We start from the raw sequence: 19775 nt of genomic DNA on the forward strand, positions 1-19775 counted from the left end.
TCTCAGTTAAAATTACAGTTTTCTGATGGTAGGAAAAAATTGTTCGAGTGTCCAATTATCTTATCTCTAGAAAGCTTTAGTAGAAATTACCTATAGTCTTTTACATCTCTGGATTCAGCTTAAGAAAAATTATCTTTTGAAGATCCTTTCTTTAATGTTTTCCCATCTAATCGATATGTAAATTCTTATTTTTCAGGACATTGCTGACGCATCGTACCATGTGCGACAAGGAAATCCAAAAGTCATCCCAAATTTTAGCAGATGGACAGCCGACTTTCTACTTAGTATTTCGACTCAAGCTCTGTTTTTGATACAGGTAGTAATATTAATAGAAAACAATTTTGTTTTTTCAATGAAAGTAAAGAGTCGCATTAAGACCTGAAACGAAAAAAATTTTTCTTGAATATGACCGGGCTGTAGCCCCCTTCAATCCCCAGCTTTTTTACGCAAAATTTATTTTCCGATTGCTTTTCAAAACATTCGAACTGAAAATTTGTTTTATTTAAAAACAAATGGGAATAAATTAGCTCATCCAGTCTGAAGGCATTGTGACTTAAAAAACAACAACAAAACAAAGGTTTATCACGTTGCTCCTATGTTAAACTTTTCAGAGCTTTCAATTTGGAAGCGCTTAGTAATAAATTCTAACTTAGCGTAAAATGGGAGGGACTGAGGGGTCGTTATACTCATCCATGCACGAGATCATTTCTGTTCGTTTTAAGTTTGAATTTTGCTTTCATTTGTTTTGTTTTTTTACTTTGTTTGGTTTTCGTTTATTTTTGGTATCAGATAAGTTGGGGGTTGATGGAGGTGCTCACTCTCACCAAACCTGCGCTCGTTACACTTTTCAACTTTTTATTGCTATGCTACAATGTTTATAGACCATTGTTTCTGGTCTAAAGCTACAGTTTTCACAATAAAAGGGAAGCTGTCACCTCCTTAACACATGTTGCATGCTTGGTCTAAATATACTCCTTCAATTGATGGTAAGTCAGATGCTAAATTCCCCCCCCTCCCCATATCATTTGAAGCTCATCTGATCGAAAGTTTAAAAATGTGGGCTTAGAAATGTAGTTCTTGATTACCTCCCAACACAAAAGATCTACTAAGCTATCTGTGTTTATCTGAAAATCCACCCCTATAGCTGGTGCGCAAGTATATACTATTCCATAGCAGTTACATATACTGTATAAACAGTTAACAGTAATGCTTTAGTTTGGCTGGTAGTTTTATGATCTACACGTATGTTTAGGGAAGAATACACTGCTGCGTGCCAATATGGTTTCTGAAACTGGGAGACTATTCAAATAGTGTTTTGATAGCTCTATGTCTTTTGCCCTATTGGCTTTGTATGATTAGGTCCTAAAGTGAGCCAATGGACCCTTGCCCCATCCAGCCCCCTCTCTTCCCCAAACCACTACCCATATTATACCTTCGTTGATAATAAAGTCATACAAGGCTTTCAATATGTATGATTGAAGGGCCAACTCCAAACCCCTGACCCAATAAAATTTTTATTTATTTCATAGTCAACGTGAAAGCTTCATAAAGACCGATATGTCTTCCATTTATTTTTTCTCGGTCGCAACTAAAATGTTTTCATGCGGTTTTAAAGGGACAGAACTGATTTGGGGGCAACCCGCCAATCTATCAACCATCCCGTGTTCCATGTCACATGAGCATACTTTTACATGTTGCTCCTAGTTGAAATCTGAGTCATACAAGAATTTCAATCCGTATGATAGAGGGCCCAAGGTGAGATTCATGAGCAAGTGCCTACTCTAAACCCGATTTCATTACCCTCATTGCAGTACGGTTGGGTATATGCTGGAATTTTGGGTCGAATCCATGTCTCTAAGAACACTTTAAGAATACTTTATAAAGCCTCTATTGATTGATAAGCACCAACTTTGCTTCAGCAGTCGGAGAATGACCTTGGGTTTGGTGAGAATCATCGGCAATTCCCCTGGGAGTTTTGTTTGATATTACAATCCATGAAAGGGATGATACGTCAACGCAGCTTCTGCTACAATATAGGGAGTTCTTAGGAAAAATTGGGTGCGAAAATGGACTAAAATGGAGTTCTAATGGCCCGTAACGTGTGTAATTAGAGCTCTCCATGGAGGGTCTTTGAGTCCAGGCTATGGATAGTTGAAGCTAACGCTGGAATGTAGACATGCAAAATCGAAACTTGTCGAGTATATTTGTAATAATGTATTTTGTGCAGTTTATACACTGAATTAATTAATTTAATGGAAGTCCGTCGAAGTTTGGCAATTAATACACAGTCAGAGCAAAAAACACAAATAAAAGGAAAAGAAAACACTCTCAAATATTAACAACATAAGAATACTACACAAGAAAAAAAGAAAAATTTAATAATAGAAGAGAAAAAAATGATATTTTGCAGATTGAAAGCAGGTGCACCGGATATTATTTTTTGTCTGTTGTGTTAGCCAAAATTAAGGTCAATAGAGAATGTGAGGTCTTGCGATTGTAATGCAAGAGTGATTCTAGTGAAACGGAGTTTGGTCGTGATGAAAGTGGTATAAGAGTGCAGCTTTGGTGTATATCTGTGAATATAAAAGTTAACTGATGTGTATGAAGGATGAGTCATGTACATCAGTACATGTGTGGGAACAAAAGAACAAGAAAATGAGACCATAAAGCTAAGAGTTCCTTTATTACAAAGATCAGATCCTGATCCCCAGGAAGTATTGTTACGGTAGCTCCTCATCCATTCTCCATATAATTGTAATCGTGTACAAACTCCCAAGAAACATAACCATGGCCCTTACTTATTCTTCCCACCAAGACTTGTTGTAATTCTGGTAGATATTGTGATCGGAAAAAATTAGAGACCCTCACGAAGATTAGCAAGAATACAAATCCTCAAAAGGCAACGGCTAAGATATTTATTCTTACTTCCAAGCAAATAAGGGGGGATATCTGGTAACGCATTCTGCTAGAACAATCCCTCCCTTGAAAATGTCGCATCGGATCCTAACCCACAAAATGTCTAACTAAGCCACTAACTCTTACTTTTCCCATAGCTTGGTTGAGACCCAACCATATTTTCTGGTAGATGTCCTATCGCCATGGAATTAAGTACCCCCTGCAGAGGAGGTGTTGAATCCGGAAATTCAAACGAGCCAATTGGGCACTTATTCCGACGTCACTCAAAGTTTAATTGGAAATAAATAGCACATTTATTAGATATCTTGATGACAAGACTTTAGCCCTCCCCCCTCTACAGAAGTCATATTATTTATGTATATCCAGAAATCGCAACTATGGTACTTACTCTTACTTTTCACCAATTTTATTGGAAATTTGGCAACCTCTTGTGTTAGATATTTTGGTAAAAAGAATTTAGTATTTGCCCTCCCGTACATCCCTCACGGAGGTTGAGTTGGGCCATATTCCCCAAGCACATAATCAAGACACTAGTTTTTACTTCTTACAAAATTTGGTCAAAACCAAACTGTACTTTCTGGTAGATGTCCGCATGAAAATAATTTTGGGACTCCCTCCTTTCCGCGCCCCCAGCAGATGAAGTTGTCATTTAAATTAACTACGCTTCAACTGGGTGAGTTTTTAGCTCTTGCATAAGGAAATATTCCCTTTAAACAACATTGCATCATAACATGATTAACGACCAATAATCTTCGACTTATCTTCAGCAAAAGGGGTGGTAACCCTTACAAGATTCTGGAGATAATAAATTGCGGCATCTACCACGCTTAAGCTCTGCAGGTAATCTCACCAGCCTGGTGTGTATGAAGCCAATTGTAAGGCCATTTTCTAGTGATTTAGTATTGCCGACTAACGCCTCGCTATTTCAAAATAACCAGGTAAGCAAAAAAACTTCCAATGGACATTTTTAATTTATTTCCAATGCACAAATCGCATCTGACAAAAATGAATCTCACAAAATTCACTATAGTCCAGATTCGGCCATCTGGACACTGGCTATGCAATAAGATACACAAATACTTCACTATGGGAAAGGGTTAAGGTAGACATATGATTAAGTAAAATTGAACACTATATCCAAACGGATTTTGGGCCATGCACCACTTAGACATTTTTCAAATCCAGATGCCCCCTCGTGATATTTAAATTTTGTTGCTAAAAAATTTACGTGTATTCACCTGAAGGAAGCTTAAAAGGCCATTAACTTGGTATCTTTTTTCGAGTCGTCCTCTAGGTATACTACTACTACTACTGACAACTCACCGCAGCACCAAGCCGCCTGAGGCCAACACAGCTACGCACGCTCCTCCTCCATCCCTTCTATTCAAAGCCTCCCTTTTTACACCCTCCCACGAAGTTCTCATTTCCTTTAAATCTTTCTTTACGACGTCCTCCCACCCCAGACGAGGACGACCTGTTTTCCGTTTAGCCCTAGATGGTTGGCAGAAAAGAACAATCTTCGGAAATCTGTCATCCTTCATCAGCACAACGTGCCCTAGCCATCTCAACCTTTCTTTCACTATAGCCCTACAGAGGGATATTGAACCACATTTTTTGTACTGCCTATTTTTTTAAATACGTTCAGTCAGCCGGGTACCCAGAACAATCCTTAAGCAATTTCTCTTGGTATATTTTATGCAGATGAAAATTTGTGTCTGTATACAACACTTTTCATATAATACATGCCGCCATTGCAATACGATCATGTATATATTTTGTTCATTAAATGCAAATGAATGCATTTACGTGAAAAATGTTTTTTTATTTAAGACTCTAAAGTATTGTCAGCCGAAGGTTGCACGTGCTGTCCATGGCCCACCAAAATATTCCCATGCCCCACCGATGGGGCGTGTGCCCCACATTGGTAATCACGGGTCTAGACCACAACCTGACCAGTGATACCAATTAGCGATAGATTGAAGCATTATATGGCCTAATATTCTTTTTATTTCGTTTTGCAGGCTCTTCTTATTGCAAAGCTTCCAATAAAAGGTGTAGGCTGGCTGGCATCACAGCTGCACATGAGCTTCCTATATGCTCTTTATTCGTTTGAATACCGTTGGTTTAATATTGGCTGGGAGCTACCAAGAAGATTGGGTCATATAGAAAATAACTGGCCTTACTATACCGGTTTTGGATTGCCTCTGACTATTTTGACTACATTGCCAGAGTCTTACTTTGATCGGTAAGTTGATAACATTTTTAGATACTTTTCACTGTTATTGTGCTTGCCGATTAATTGTGCTTGCTCGTGTGCAGCTGTCTAATATAATAGTATAGTTTGGCCGTAAAAGGGCAAAACATTTCCTACCAGTAAAAATAAATATTGTCAAATTAGATGCAATATATGTGGTTTTCGACCTTATCGTATCCTTTGTCCGAGAGGACGAAGGTTCAGATCCTAGTGTACTCAATTATTTGGTTTGGGACGGGGGTCAGTGATGTGACTCTGTAAGCTCAGCCGGAGTCGACCCAGCTCTAAATGGATACCTGGAGCAATCTAGGGAAGGTATACAGGAAGGGTGTGCGAAAGCACGGGATGGTTGGTCCCCAATCCCCCATTGCACCTCCTGACTGAAGGGCTCAGAAACGGAGATCAGCACCGCCGGTGGGGACTGTAAAGTCCAATGCAGTATTCTTTACCTTTTTTTTTTTTTACCTTTACCGTATCAATTGGTGATGTAAGTGAAAACACTAGATGTCTCCTTTGTGCTTTGTTTTTGGTTTGAAATACAATGTTGGTCATCATTTTCCATGAAACCTCCTAACTTCAAACTGCAATTGCTAACGGTTGTGATCTTATTATTGTTTTTGTACAAAGTTTTATTCGAGGGAGCGCAGATGCTTATTCAACACTGCCCCTCAGCACACCCAAAACCCACTGTTTTCTCAAAAATCAGAAGTTTTGAGGGGAAATGGCCCAGAGCCTTCCCCTTCGTGCTTCCCTCATCGGAGCCCTAGGAAGATCTACACATCTAATATTCAAATTCAGAAGACGTTTTTCCCTGGGCTCATATTTTTTTGTATAAAATCTAGCGAATTCATCCATCACCCAGCCGAAAGTATTTTATATTTTGGTTTAGTTGAAAATAATTTATATGCCATGTATGGATTGTCCTCGAAGTATTCATTATTAAACGTACTCATTATAAACGTCCAGTGGAAGTAACTATCAAACAGAAAATTAGGTAGGCATTTTCAGTTTTTTCTTAGGGACTATAGCTAGAGATCCTGGCTATAGTGTGACGCATCATGAACTTTTCAATCTAAAATCTAGATTTCTATCCTTCTATAAAATTCTGGCTGCTCTGTTTTTACTATATTTTACCCCATGAGTTATAAATATTGAAAGTGCAGGTTAGGTTGTTCTACCCGACATTTAGATGTGACATAAATCTCTACAGATTTTTCTTAATACGGAATCTGTAATTAAAATTGTTGTTAGTAAACAAAAAAAAGAAGTAAAATTAATGCACATTTGTCAGCCTCTTCCTCGGAAATCGAGGGTGCGTATATCATACCCTGGATGTGAAACTGGTTTGAGCTTTCAGATTTTTTCCGTTGAGGCTCTTTTTTGGCTGCTTTTCATTCAAATTAAATAGATCTTGGTCCTGGAAACATGCAAAAGAGCAATGATTAGAAAAAGATTTAAGCGATTAGATTTAAAGATTTAACGAGTAGATTTAAAAATTTCTGTTGTTGTAAGTTTGTTTTATCAGTTGGTGACAGCTGGATGGGGCCTAATAAGATCGACCCTAGTGAGCTATCATATATTTGTTTGAACTTTTATAAGTGTTGGCGAGGTTTTCATTACCAATGATTTCAAGCCTCGACTACTTTTTATTGACTTCATTTATTGTTATACTAAGCAAAAAGATACACTGAAGCCAAGACTTAGAATCCTTCACTTCAGTTTTTTAAAATGATCGTTAAATCGTGCCCCAACTACTGTTATCAATTTCTAAAAAAATACATAAAATTTTAAATTGAGATGTTATTCTGTTTTTAACTAACATGTTACTCTACGGTTTTCAATTTATCCAAAAAATTTCATGCAGAAAATTTTCCGCGTTTAAATTCTTTATTGGTCATGTTTCCTATCTTTAATTGGGATGAATCCGGACTAACTACTTCCCCTCAGTTTCTTGTCATGCCATTACAACATGTTACTGTTATGTCATCAGGTTGATCTTTATAGAGCATCAAAAAGCAATTTCTTCTTCTTTTTTTACTCAAAAAGGGAAAAACCTTTAAATTGGCTGTCAATAGCAAAAATTTCTTTTTAAATAATAAATTTCTTAATTTTTTGGACCCCCAGAAATTTTATCTTAGGTTTCTTTAAAATTATGAAATGAAGTTTATTTTCTCTAATATCCGAAAGCTTACTACTTAGCACGGCAACTTTACTAAATACATCATTTATCCTGAACTCTGACAGAATCTCTCCATTTTGTTACTATGGAGGGAGAAAAAGAAGAAATTTACCATGCCCGAAATAGTGGATACACAAAGAAGAAATATCATTCTTATTTAACAGAGGATAAAACCCGGACAGACAGAGAACCGAATGGTCACAAAAAGCAGAATATAATTTGCATAATAGAAGCTAATACAAAATAAATAAACAAAAGCATAAAAAAAAACACAAATAAAGGCTGTGGCCCTCGTAAAAAAAAACAACAAACAATGTAGCTTTGATTATTCATTTGGTACATATCAGATTCAATTCAAGCATCAAACAGATACACATAAATTATTCCGTGGGGCGGGGGTCCGGAATTCAGGTGAAGGTAAAAACATCCAATATCCATCAACGCCATATGTCGCCACCTAGGAACGCTGTACTTGTGTTCGCGCTTTTTCAGTTCAACTATGCATAGCTATACTGTTTATGGTGTGAGTGTTTTATTTTTTACATGTCACCATTTTCGTGCTCTTTTTTTAATCAAACGGAAAATTATGGCACCATTTGTAAAATCACGGCAGGACTCGGTAAGAACTGCTGCGTTTGCCGACCAAGTTCGAGATTTTGTCATTGACTTGACAGTGTTTTCGTGGCCTTTATTTAACCGAACAAAATATTTTACTAGCTCATTTTTTTTATGCCCAAAAATATTGAGGGTGGGAGTCCCCCTCCCCCCATGCATGACGGCCTGGTTCTCAGCTATAATTATTCATGTTTTCTTCTTCTTTTTTGATTCTCTTCTTTTATTTATGATTTTTATGTTTTTCTGGTTCATTTTTAATATATTTTTTTCTCTTCTAGTGGTTGTCTGTTTTCGATTCTTTTCCCGATATTTATTATAAGTGCAAATGAAGCAAGACCCATTGCAAACAAAAGGTATTGTTTATGATGTCGTGTTATCGTTATTAATTAAAAAAACTTACCTAAAAATAAGTTTTTCAAATAAAAGTAAAGAACTCCATTAAACAAAAAATGAGCAAAAATAAAATCAAATAATCTACCAAGCGTGAAACTACCACAAATCAGCATCGATAAATAAATGAAACCCAAAACGAGCAGAAATTATAATAAATAACCGAGTCAAACTCAAAACGAGCAGAAATTGGCATAAGTTAGACTCAAAACCCCAATGCCTTCCCAAGGCCAGAACAAAATCTGCACTTTACTGAACAAAATATAAATGTTTATATTTTTATAACTTTAATAAATCAAATAATATTAAGATTTTGATTACTAAATATCAGTAAATGTATATTAAACTGACAATGCACATTCATTTGTATTTTTTTCAGTAAAGTGCAAATTATGTTCTGGCCTTGGGAAGAAGAAGGGGTTTTGAGCCCAACTTATGTTAATTTCTGCTCGTTTTTAGTTTGACTCGGTTATTTATTGTAATTTCTGCTCGTTTTTAGTTTCATTTATTTATCGATGCTGATATGGGATAGTTTCACGATAGGTAGTTAATTTGATTTTATTTTTGCTCATTTTTGGTTTAATAGAGCTCATTACTTTTCTTTGAAAAACTTATTTTGTGGAATTTTTTTTTAAATTAATTTCTGTTCGTTTTATATTGACATAGTCTTTTCAGAGAAAAAGAAAGTAATACTTTTAATCTTTTCTTTTTTTAAGAATTTATAGTTTGGCCTGCTCTTTGTATGCTGGAGAAAAATTTTCAGCAATTTTTAACAACACACACCCTCTCAGAAATCTGGACACGAATAGTAGTGTTTAATTTAGTTTCATACCTCCTCTAGTTGACCTGGAATGGAAAACTTGATACCATTCGCAAAAAAATCTGTTTACTTTCTTTGATAGCTTGGATACACTTACGCTATTTTGATTTGGTTAAATTTTAAGAGCAGAAGCAGCCCCGAAAGTTTGAACATAATACCCTCAGTCGTTCTTGGGATACTGCTGAGATGTCTTATGAGGAATTAGCATTAACACAGTTCATTTTGATTTAATCTTATGGCAACATTTAGTTTTTAAACATAAAGTCAAATAGGAGGGTGGACGTGGGAGGGGGATTAGTTTCCCTCCAATCAGTTTCAACTATTAAAAAGGGCACTAGCCCTTTCCATTTTCAATCGAATGAGCCCTTTTCGAAGTTCCTACGACAACTCCTTCGATACGAAGTGCCCTGGTCTAAACAACAACAAAAAAATAATACATTATATCCACATCGATCTTTACTATAAAAATGTCAAGCTTTCCAATTACTTTCGACTATTAAAAAGGGCACTAGGCCTTTTGAATTCTAATCGAATGAGCCTTTTTCAAGTTTCTACGACAACACTTCCTATAAACTAAGGGCTCTTACCCTAAGGGCTGTGAGGGTGGTTGCCATCCTCTAAGACCTAATTTCGAGAACTTTAAACTACGTTAAACAAAATGGCTATCTCAAAATTTTGATTGGATGTGTCTGGGAAAATGGTGGGTGTGATAGGGGCGCTAGTCTTTCTCCAATTACTTTCAACTATTAAAAAGGCACTAGCCCTTTCAATTTCCAATCAAATGGGCCCTTTTGAACTTTCTACGACAACGCTTTCAATAAAAACCTTATACGCTCCCAGGGGATAACTTACAACCCTCGCCCTGAGGGCTGGGTGAAGGGGTTGTCATCCTCACAGACCTAATTTCCAGAAATTTCTACTACGTTGAACAAAATGGCTATCTGAAAATTTTGATTGGATGTGTTTGGGGGAATGGTGGGCGTGAGAGAGGGGTTAGTTACCGTCCAATCACTTTCAACTATTAAAAAGCGCACTATCCCTCTCAATTTCCAATTGATCGAGGCCCTTTTGAAGTTTTCGACAACTCTATCATTATAAACCTTATATGCCCCCTGGGCATAACTTGCAACCTTAGCCCTGGGGACTCTCGGGGGTTTGGCATCCTTAAATACATAATTTCGAGAACTTTCAACTACGTTGAACAAAATGAGTCTAAGCTTTGATTGAATGTGTTTGGGGAAATGGAGGGCGTGATAGGGGGTTAATTACTCTCCACTCACTTTCGACTATTAAAAAGGGCAATTTCAATTTCCAATCAAATGAGACCCTTTGGAAATTTCTACAACAACTTTCTATATAAACCTTATATGACCCCAGGGCACAAATTAAAACCCTTGCACTGAAAGCTGTGATGGGGTTTTTATCCTAAAAGACCTAATTTCCAGAACTTTCGAGTACGTTGAACAAAATGGATGTCTCAAAATTTTGATTGGATGTCTTTGGGGAAATGGTGGGCGTGAGAGGGGGGCTAGTTGCCCATTTCAATAAAAACCTTATATGCCCTCAGGGCATAACTTATAATCCTTGCCCTGAAGACTATAGGGAGAGTGTCCTGCTCAAAGGTATAATTTCCAGAACTTTAATTGCGTGGAACAAAATGTGTATCTCAAAATTTTTATTGGATGTGTTTGGGGAAATGGTGGGCGTGGAAGGGGTGTTAGTTGCTTTCCAATTATTTTCAACTATTAAAAAGAGCACTAGCCATTTCAATTTCTAAAGAAATGACCCCGTTTTGAAGCTGCTACGGTAACGCTTTCTATAAATACTTTATATGCCCCCAGGGCATAACTTACAAGCCTTGCCCTGAGGGCTGTGAGGAGGTTGTCATCCTCAAAGACCTAATTTCCAGAACTTAAAACTACGTTGAACAAAATGGCTATCTCAAAATTTTGATTGGATGTGTTTGGGGGAATGATGGGCGTGGGGGGGGGGGCTAGCTGCCCTCCAATTACTTTCGAATATTAAAAAGGGTACTAGCCCTTTGAATTTCCAATCGAATGAGCCTGTTTTGAAGTTTCTACGACAACGCCTTCTATAAAGACTTATATGCCCCCAGGGCATAACTTAAAACCATTGCCCTGAGGGTTTTGAGGGAGTGTCCTTCTCAAAAACATGTTATCTATCTGGAAAACAACTACGCTGAACAAAATGGCTATCTCAATTTTGATTGGATGTGTTTGGGGGACGGATGGGCATGGGGGGGGGCGTGGTGCCTTCCAATCAATTTCGACAAATAAAGAGGGTATGGGCTCACCTAATTCTCGAACGTGTGAGCCTTTTTTGTTTTATCAACAACCACGCATTCAATAAAAGCCGTACATGCCCCAAAGGCATAACATCAAATCCTTGCTCTGCGAGTTTTGGGAGAGTGTCCTCCTCAGCATCACCTAGTAGAACCAGAAATAAAATACATTGAACAAAATTGCTATCTCAAAATTTTGATTGGATGCGTTTGGGCGAATAATGTGCGTGGGGGGGGGGGGGTTAGTTGCCCTTCAATCACTTTCGACTATTAAAAAGGGTAGTAGCCCTTTGAATTTCCAATCGAATGAGCCTGTTTTGAAGTTTCTACGACGCCTTCAATAAAAAACCTTATATGCCCCCAGGGCATAACTTAAAACCCTTGCCCTGAGGGTTGTGGGGGAGTGTCCTCCTCAAAAACATATTTTCTATCTGGAAATCAACTACGCTGAACAAAATGGCTATCTCAAAATATTGATTGGATGTATTTGGGGGAATGAAGGGCGTGTGGGGGGGGGGGGGCTACCTGCCCTCCAATCACTTTCGACTATTAAAAATAGTACTAGCCCTTTGAATGTCCAATCGAATGAGCCTTTTTTGAAGTTTCTACGACAACGCCTTTTATAAAAACCTTATATGCCCCCAGGGAATAACTTAAAACCCTTGGTCTGAGGGTTGTGGGGGAGTGTCATCCTCAAAAACATATTTTCTATCTGGAAATCACCTTTGCTGGACAAAATGGCTATCTCACGATTGGGATTGGATGTGTTTGGGGGAGTGATGGGTGTGGGGGGGCCTAGTTGCCCTCCAATCCCTTTTGACTATTAAAAATGGTACTAGACATTCCCATTTTAAATCGAATTAGCCCTTTTCGAAGTTTCTACGATAACTCCTTCGATACGAAGTGCCCGGGTATGGAGAAAAACGAAAAACACATTGTGCCCACATCGTTCTTTACTTAGGCAGCGCTAGCGCGCTGCCTAAGATTTTGCCTTTCAGCAAGAGTTATTGTCAGCGTTTTGTTTATTTTTATTCCTTACTGGTGAAAAAAGACAGACCATTATTAAGCATGGGTTGAATACTACATAATACACCTAATTGTTGCTTGGAATCACAGTTTATATAATTATCCAGTATGATCTTTCCCTATCTCACCCATTATAAAAACCCGGACCGAGGTGCGAGTGCTCCAGAGAACGTTTTTGCAGATTTAAACATAAGCGGCATTATATCTTTTCACGGGTAGACAAAGAATAATCACCTACGGAACAAGTACTGACAAAACCACTTGGCCGGCTCAACCAATAAGTGGACAATAAGTACAGAAATAAGTGGGAGGAGCTTTTTGTTCGCACCGAGAATGAAGAGCCAGAAATCATATGCGGTAAACTTACTGGTATATTATATAAACTGTGCTTGGAATACAGAAATGTCCTGAATATAATTTTAAATACCACCCCCCCTCGCTAAGGCTGGAAATTTTTAAACAGAAACAAATGCTTGAATAGGTATGAATTACAGAAAATAGGGTTTCCTCATTATTCCTGCTCCCCTCCATGACCTTTAACAACTAGAAGGCAAAACAAATCCCATATTGTCTTTGCATTTGTTGGAAATGAAAAAGATGAAAGTCAAACTTTGATCAAAATTTTAAGGGTCTGTAGTAGAAAGAAGAGTCTACAATGAACCGTTTCCTATGCTTAAACTATTTATATGAGACACGATATTTAGTCCAGAAAATCAAACATTTATAATCCTAGATGGATTGAATTCAGATTTCGGAGTCAAAGTACAAAAAATACAACAAAGACTTTAGGAAAAAACCAGCATGGCGATATTAACCACATTCGCATCACTTCTGTTCACCCGACTTCAAATTCTGCATCTTCTCTACCAAGATTAGAATGACGTTAGTTTTTCTCTACCAGCTCAACATTGTAACATAAATTTACGTATAAAGCAATGGTTTTTCTTCTATTCAGTAATTGCAAGCATGAGTATTGTAAAATTTATACCAACATATATCTTGTATATTTGCCCTTTTATAATTTTTTTTTTCAACAGTTGTCTTGAAATATTATGAAATAAATAATGAATTTAAATAATACTATTTTGATTCGAATTCTTTGTGGCTAAACACGCAGTGGGTCTGTTTCTTTATTTTGGATGAAACAAGCCAATTGATCCTTTATTTTAACGAGGAGGAACGGGTATTGAATCTCTTCATCAGGTTATTAAAAATAGGGATTTTAAAAGGTACCTATTACAAAAAAATATCTTCTTTGTTTCATTTTTCTCTTTATCTTGATGTTATTTTGCCTTTAATTTCTTTTTTTTTTATGTTTCTTTTTTCGTACGGTGGCTATACTGTTGCTTTTTGTAATTTTAGTTCGTTTTAAGACTCAGTTATACATCTCTGTTTCATGTGATTATCCGTTCTTTTTTGTGTTTCATTTATTCATTGATATACATTTCTTTGAGTTCAAGCTCAAGTTATTATATAATTTTATATCTGCTAGTTTTGGGTTTTGATGTAACTCTTTACCTTTTTTTTATTTGTCTCTTTATTTTTAATACGAGTCTTATCTTTTCCGCTATTTTAATGAGGATTTTTTTTTTTTTTAGTTTGCTTTCTAACAACTGGAACGTCATAAATACAGACCCTTATTACCTAGCGTTGCTTTGCCTAGACAAGCAGCATTTGACACGGAAAAATTAGTTTTACATATCTGTCCATCCAAAAATCAAATTTGTCTTCTTGAAAAATTATTTGACCGACCAGAATTAAAACACATTCCCTGCAAAAAGCAACTTTTTGGCCATTATTCCCGTTTGAAATTCTAGAGATGCACCATAGAGTATGAGTAACTTACAGAAGTGCAAACTGTCAAAAAAAGATATCACCAGGGCCATCTAGGAGGGAGATCCCCCATCTACGGGGATCACCAGGGAGAGATCGGTTTTTGAACATTTTGAAAAGTAGGTATTATTTAGATATAAGTAATATTGGAAGGTTCGTCCAGGTAGGTATGAGGTATCGTGACGATTTTCTTGAATAATCAGTTTTAGTGTTTGTCAGTTGACGTTTTGTTATCGTATTTTTTTGATTGTTTGTTGTATCACCATGACCCAATAGGGCTTTTGTGCAAATAAATCTACCTATCTATCTATCTATCATTTGACATCTCTTTTATTTTTTTTCACTTCGTAATTGTGTTTTTTTTTTCTTCAGGAAGTGAGATCAGATGCTTGTTACTCCTATAAGATCGCCAATTACACTTATTTGCCTTATTATTACGCTAATACAACATCAAAAAACACTAAATGCTGGATAAAACCTGTGATTTTTTCGACGTTAGTGCTAGTTCCCACTCTTAAAACTTACACATAGTAAAACTTAAAACAGAACCCAGTCTTTGGGTTCCACTATGAAAAATGATAACAAATGTTGTTCTAAAACAGATAAATCAAAAGGGAGACACGTAGTAATCTCGCAGATGTCAATACGATACACATTGGCTGATAATATGTGCTGCGCATATAACTCAAAACTTGTTTTTGTTGGGAATGTGTATTGATATTGGTCAACTGAATGAAGTATACTAGGCTAAGAACTCTCGAATGTTAAACAGTTCAAATAATGCCTATGTTAATAAGATGAAACAAAACCGCTATTTTATTTATGTATTTAGAGCTACTTATTAATATGTTTCTTGAATATTTTTTACTTACATTTGCACGGGTTATACTTAATTACGGTTTTAATTATTTTTTCAAATTTAATACGAAGTGTGAGTTTTGTTCTTTGTCTGTGACATATTCAAAGGGTGGGCCTCACCTGCCTCCCCCCCTGATCAGTCTCTCTATCTGTCTTATTTCAGGTTTGATCTGACGTAGGTTTAAAGTCGTGTTTTCCTTAAACCTGATATGCTCATAAAATCGAGGTGGGGAAACTACAGTTAAATTATTTGACCCCTCTAATTTCATTTACCTAGCAATACTAGTTAACCTTGTACACTTATGTCTCCCAGAGAATTATCAGTTAATTATCAATAGGGCAAATGGGTCTCTATTTCCCTTTTCTTAACTTTGAGATTCAGGACGAATCACACTCAAAACTCAGACCAAAGGACTCTCCTTTTAAAAAATTGGGAAACAAATTAAAATAAAGAACTTGTAAAGTATCTCTCCCCCCCTTCTCCAAGGAATTGTAGTGTTTGCAGATATGCTGTCAGTAATTACCTGTTGTTGTTTGTTTTACTTTGATCTTATATTGTCTTTTTTCTTCTTTCTAGTTCAATACAGCTTAATCTATTTGCCCCTGTCGTTTGTATTACGGATTTATTTTTCAAGAAGACAATGGGAAGAAAACTACCGAATAAACCTAGTTGATTGATGCTGAATTGAAATGAATCTTTTTTTTCAATATATACAGTAAAAGCAACTTAACAAATTAGACCAATAGCGTTAGCCCTGGAATTAAATTAATTATTTTCATTCTTGATCTATGTATGGAATCTAATAAAAAAAAGTTTTTTTTAACTGAAAGTAAGGAGCGACATTAAAACTTAAAACGAACAGAAATTATTCCGTATATGAAAGGGGCTGTCCCCTCCTCAACTCATCGCTCTTTACGCTAAAGTTTTTTATTGTTTTAAAAATAGATTTGCGAGAAAGAGTCAAACTTTAGCGTAAAGAGCAATGCGTTGAGGAGGGGACAGCCCCTTTCATATACGGAATAATTTCTGTTCGTTTTAAGTTTTAATGTCGCTCCTTGCTTTCAGTTGAAAAAAACTTTTTTTTTTATTTAATTACTGAATGTTTTTGAACTAATGCAAGTTTTGATTTTGGCTCACCGTACATGAATAATTAAAACGAAAATTGCATATTAATTTTATTTACGAACGTTTTTATTATTAATAAATATACGTAACTTACGAATTAACTTACGTAACGAACTTCTATATTCATATATTTTTAATACGTATATTAGGGGGTTCACCCCCTAGTCAATACCTTGCTCTTTACGCTAAAGTTCGAATTTTGTTCCAATTCTTTAAAAATGACCTCTTAATCACAAAGGCCGTTAATTAGAATAAATAGCTCTTATGAACGTACTAAAAAAAACTTTAGCGTAAAGAGCGGGATATTGACTAGGGGGTGAACCCAATCATATATGTAATAATTTCTCTCCGTTTTAAGTTTTGATGTTGCTCGTTACTTTCAGTAGAAAAACTTGTTTTTTTTTTATTTCTGATCGTACTTTTAAGCAATACTGGGAAATGCGGTGCCCCCTTCATAGCAATGTCCCTTCCCCCATGGAAAGATCCTCCCACATAACCCACGACCCTCCCTCCACTACCAGAACCCCTTCCCCCCTAAAAACGTCTGTATACTTCCCAATAACCAATACCATATGTAAACATTGGGCAAAGCTCATAACTTACAGCCCTTCCCCCGGAGACTTTGGGGGATTAAGTCATCCTCAAAGACATAGTTATTAAATTTTTTTACCATTCTGAACAAAATGGCTATCTCAAAATTTTGATCGGGTGACTTTGGGAAAAAATTAGCATGGGAAGGGCCTAGTTGCCCTCCATTTTTTTTTGTCATTTAAAAAGGGCACTGAAACTTTTAATTTCCGTTTGAATGAGCCTTCCTGCTATATTCTAGGACCACTGGGTCGATACGATCATCCCTGGAAAAAAAAACACGCAACCCTGATCTTTCTTCTGGCAAAAAATACAAAATTCGACATTTTTGCAGATAGGAGCGTGAAACCTCTACAGTAGGCTTCTCTGATACGCTGAATATGATGATGTTATTTCCATTAAGGTTCTATGACTTTTAGGGGGTGTTTCCCCCTTTTTTCGAAAATCAGGCAAATTTTCCCAGGCGCGTAACTTTTGATGGGTGGAACTAAACTTGCTGAAACTTTATATATTTGAAATCAGCATACAAATCCGATTCTTTTGATGTGTCTATTGGTATCAAAATTCCGTTTTTAGGGTTTCGGTTACTATTGAACCGGGTCGCTCCTTACTTACAGTCCGTTACCACAAACTGTTTGATTCGACAATATTCGAAGGAAGCACAAACAAGACACTGTCTGAACAACACTTATGTCAAATACAGCTATACAAAGTATCTTCTAACCAATCTCCTGTCGCCCACAAGCCAAACAAAAACAAAAAGATAGAAGGCACCACGACCTGTTTTTCTTTCAGAAAGTTCTGAACATAAAATCTGAATTTTTTCGTCTTTAGAGGAGGACAGGGTATTTCTTAACATTTGGGAAATAACAAGAAATTAACTGTAGCTTCTTAATTAGCGGAAAGACTCCGTTATTATCTTCGTCAGTAACTTGCAATTTCAATGATAGTGGGTAGGTATTGTTGTTTGCCGACCATATGTAAAAGAAACTCAAAAGCATTAATTTTTAAGCTAATAATGTTAGTCTGTATTGCTTGCCAATTGTATTTTCATCGAAAAGTACCAAAAACACCTCCCCTTAGATTTTGAAAAACACATTTTTCAAATCTAGAGGGGCATTTTTACTTTTTTTTCAATGAAAATACAATTTGCGTCCTAGTTATACAGAGAGTCTATATCCTGTTATTTTTGTTTGTTTCGTTGGCAGGCTTTAGGACTTGATTTCATCTTTTCTTACAACAAAAGATTCCGCGACTAATATGACTAGTATTTATAAAACTAGATTAGTACTTATCACCCAAATCCTTGTTGTTTCAATTGGGACAAAGGCGATTCCCATAAATACATACCCACTCATTTGACTCTAAATGTATGTATGTTGTCTCTATGGTTCTAAACAAGGAAATATATAGACCTAAAAAATACGGGTGTTTAGCGAAAACCTACTTTTAGATAATTCTAGATTGTAAATAATTTTAGCGACCAAAACACCAAAGTGAGTAGAATCAGCCAATGAGAATGATTTCTCTTAGATTTACTACCCGTGGTTTTCGTAAGGGGTTCTCATGGACATTGCTTCAATCTAGCAAAGCCAGTGGGCTAGAAATAGGTTACCTTTTCAATGTATACAAGAATATGGCTCTCGTTATATATAAATCATAAAACGTACTGTTATTGTAAAAAACGGAAAAGAAAATTATAGAAAGATTTTGTCTCAAAATTTTACAAATGACAGTTCACAACCGTTACAAGATAACTTTTTCTACTTTAATTTTCCGAATTAGCAGAAAATTATTTTCTATCTTTTAGTACATTTTGAGATAAAAGCTACCAAGTTAATTTTTTTTTATTATTCTATTTTAATCTTTTAAGTCCTCGTTAATCCTCGTAATCATTTCAAACCTTTGATCGTAATTGTGAGTTTTTCTATTACTCCTGAAGACGTGCAAATAGCTTAATCACTTACTGACTCGCACACAATTATTTACTCACATAAATCGTCTTTACACTTCTCTCTCTGCTTTTTCAAGTAATCATCCTTGACAATAATTCATGTTCGGGACTTCCTAATGCAGTGATGTTGCCACACGATGCTGCTCTTCCTTGTAAATGCTGCATCCGTACATGTTCCAATCGTAAGAATCATTGCTCTTGTGACTCTTCTGCTACCTGTCTTCTCTGCCTCTCGTATCGTGCTTCTCATTGTTCTTGATATCTTGCTTCGCTTCACGCATTCTCATGTTATCTATAAGCAGATCTTCTCTTCATCTAGTGATTCTTCTGCCAGTTGTCTTCTCTGCCTCTCGTATCGTGCTTCTCATTGTTCTTGGTATCTTGCTTCGCTTCACGCATTCTCATGTTATCTATAAGCATATCTTCTCTTCATCTAGTGACTCTTCGGCTACCTATCTTCTCTGCCTCTCGTATCGTGCTTCTCATTGTTCTTGGTATCTTGCTTCGCTTCACGCATTCTCATGTTATCTATAAGCATATCTTCTCTTCATCTAGTGACTCTTCTGCTACCTGTCTTCTCTGCCTCTAGTATCGTGCTTCTCATTGTTCTTGGTATCTTGCTTCGCTTCACGCATTCTCAAGTTATCTATAAGCATATCTTCTCTTCATCTAGTGACTCTTCTGCCAGTTGTCTTCTCTGCTTCTAAAGTTGTTCTTCTTTATCTTCTTGGCTCTCACAAGCGCATTTCCCCTTACAATCTCTCTGTGGTTTCTCAGGCCCGTAGTACATTTATTTTCACTTTCCTTTTGCATTGTCCATCTTCTTAGCTGGGGTTTTCATTTTCAAATATTAAACACTGTCATTCAAGCATTAAATATTCAAAACACATGCTGGTATTTACTCACTTTATTAT

The 19775-nt window shown here is 36.5% G+C and overlaps 1 protein-coding gene across 3 annotated transcripts in view; it reads left to right on the top strand.

Moving 5' to 3' along the window:
* Window positions 1–16022, top strand: part of tank (EI24 domain-containing protein tank) — a 43501-nt gene extending 27479 nt beyond the window's left edge. For all 3 annotated transcript variants that reach the window (XM_089106462.1, XM_089106463.1, XM_089106464.1), the window contains exons 4-7: window positions 197–316; window positions 4938–5161; window positions 8243–8317; window positions 15771–16022. In XM_089106462.1, coding sequence (XP_088962588.1) covers window positions 197–316; window positions 4938–5161; window positions 8243–8317; window positions 15771–15867 — 516 coding nt within the window. In that variant the 3' untranslated portion in view covers window positions 15868–16022. The remainder of the gene's footprint in view (window positions 1–196; window positions 317–4937; window positions 5162–8242; window positions 8318–15770) is intronic.
* Window positions 16023–19775: the final 3753 nt, after the last annotated feature.

Source organism: Artemia sp. Qi Xiang Cuo, chromosome 20 (genome assembly GCF_049724085.1).
Source record: "Artemia sp. Qi Xiang Cuo chromosome 20, ASM4972408v1, whole genome shotgun sequence".
NCBI lineage: Eukaryota > Metazoa > Arthropoda > Branchiopoda > Anostraca > Artemiidae > Artemia > Artemia sp. Qi Xiang Cuo.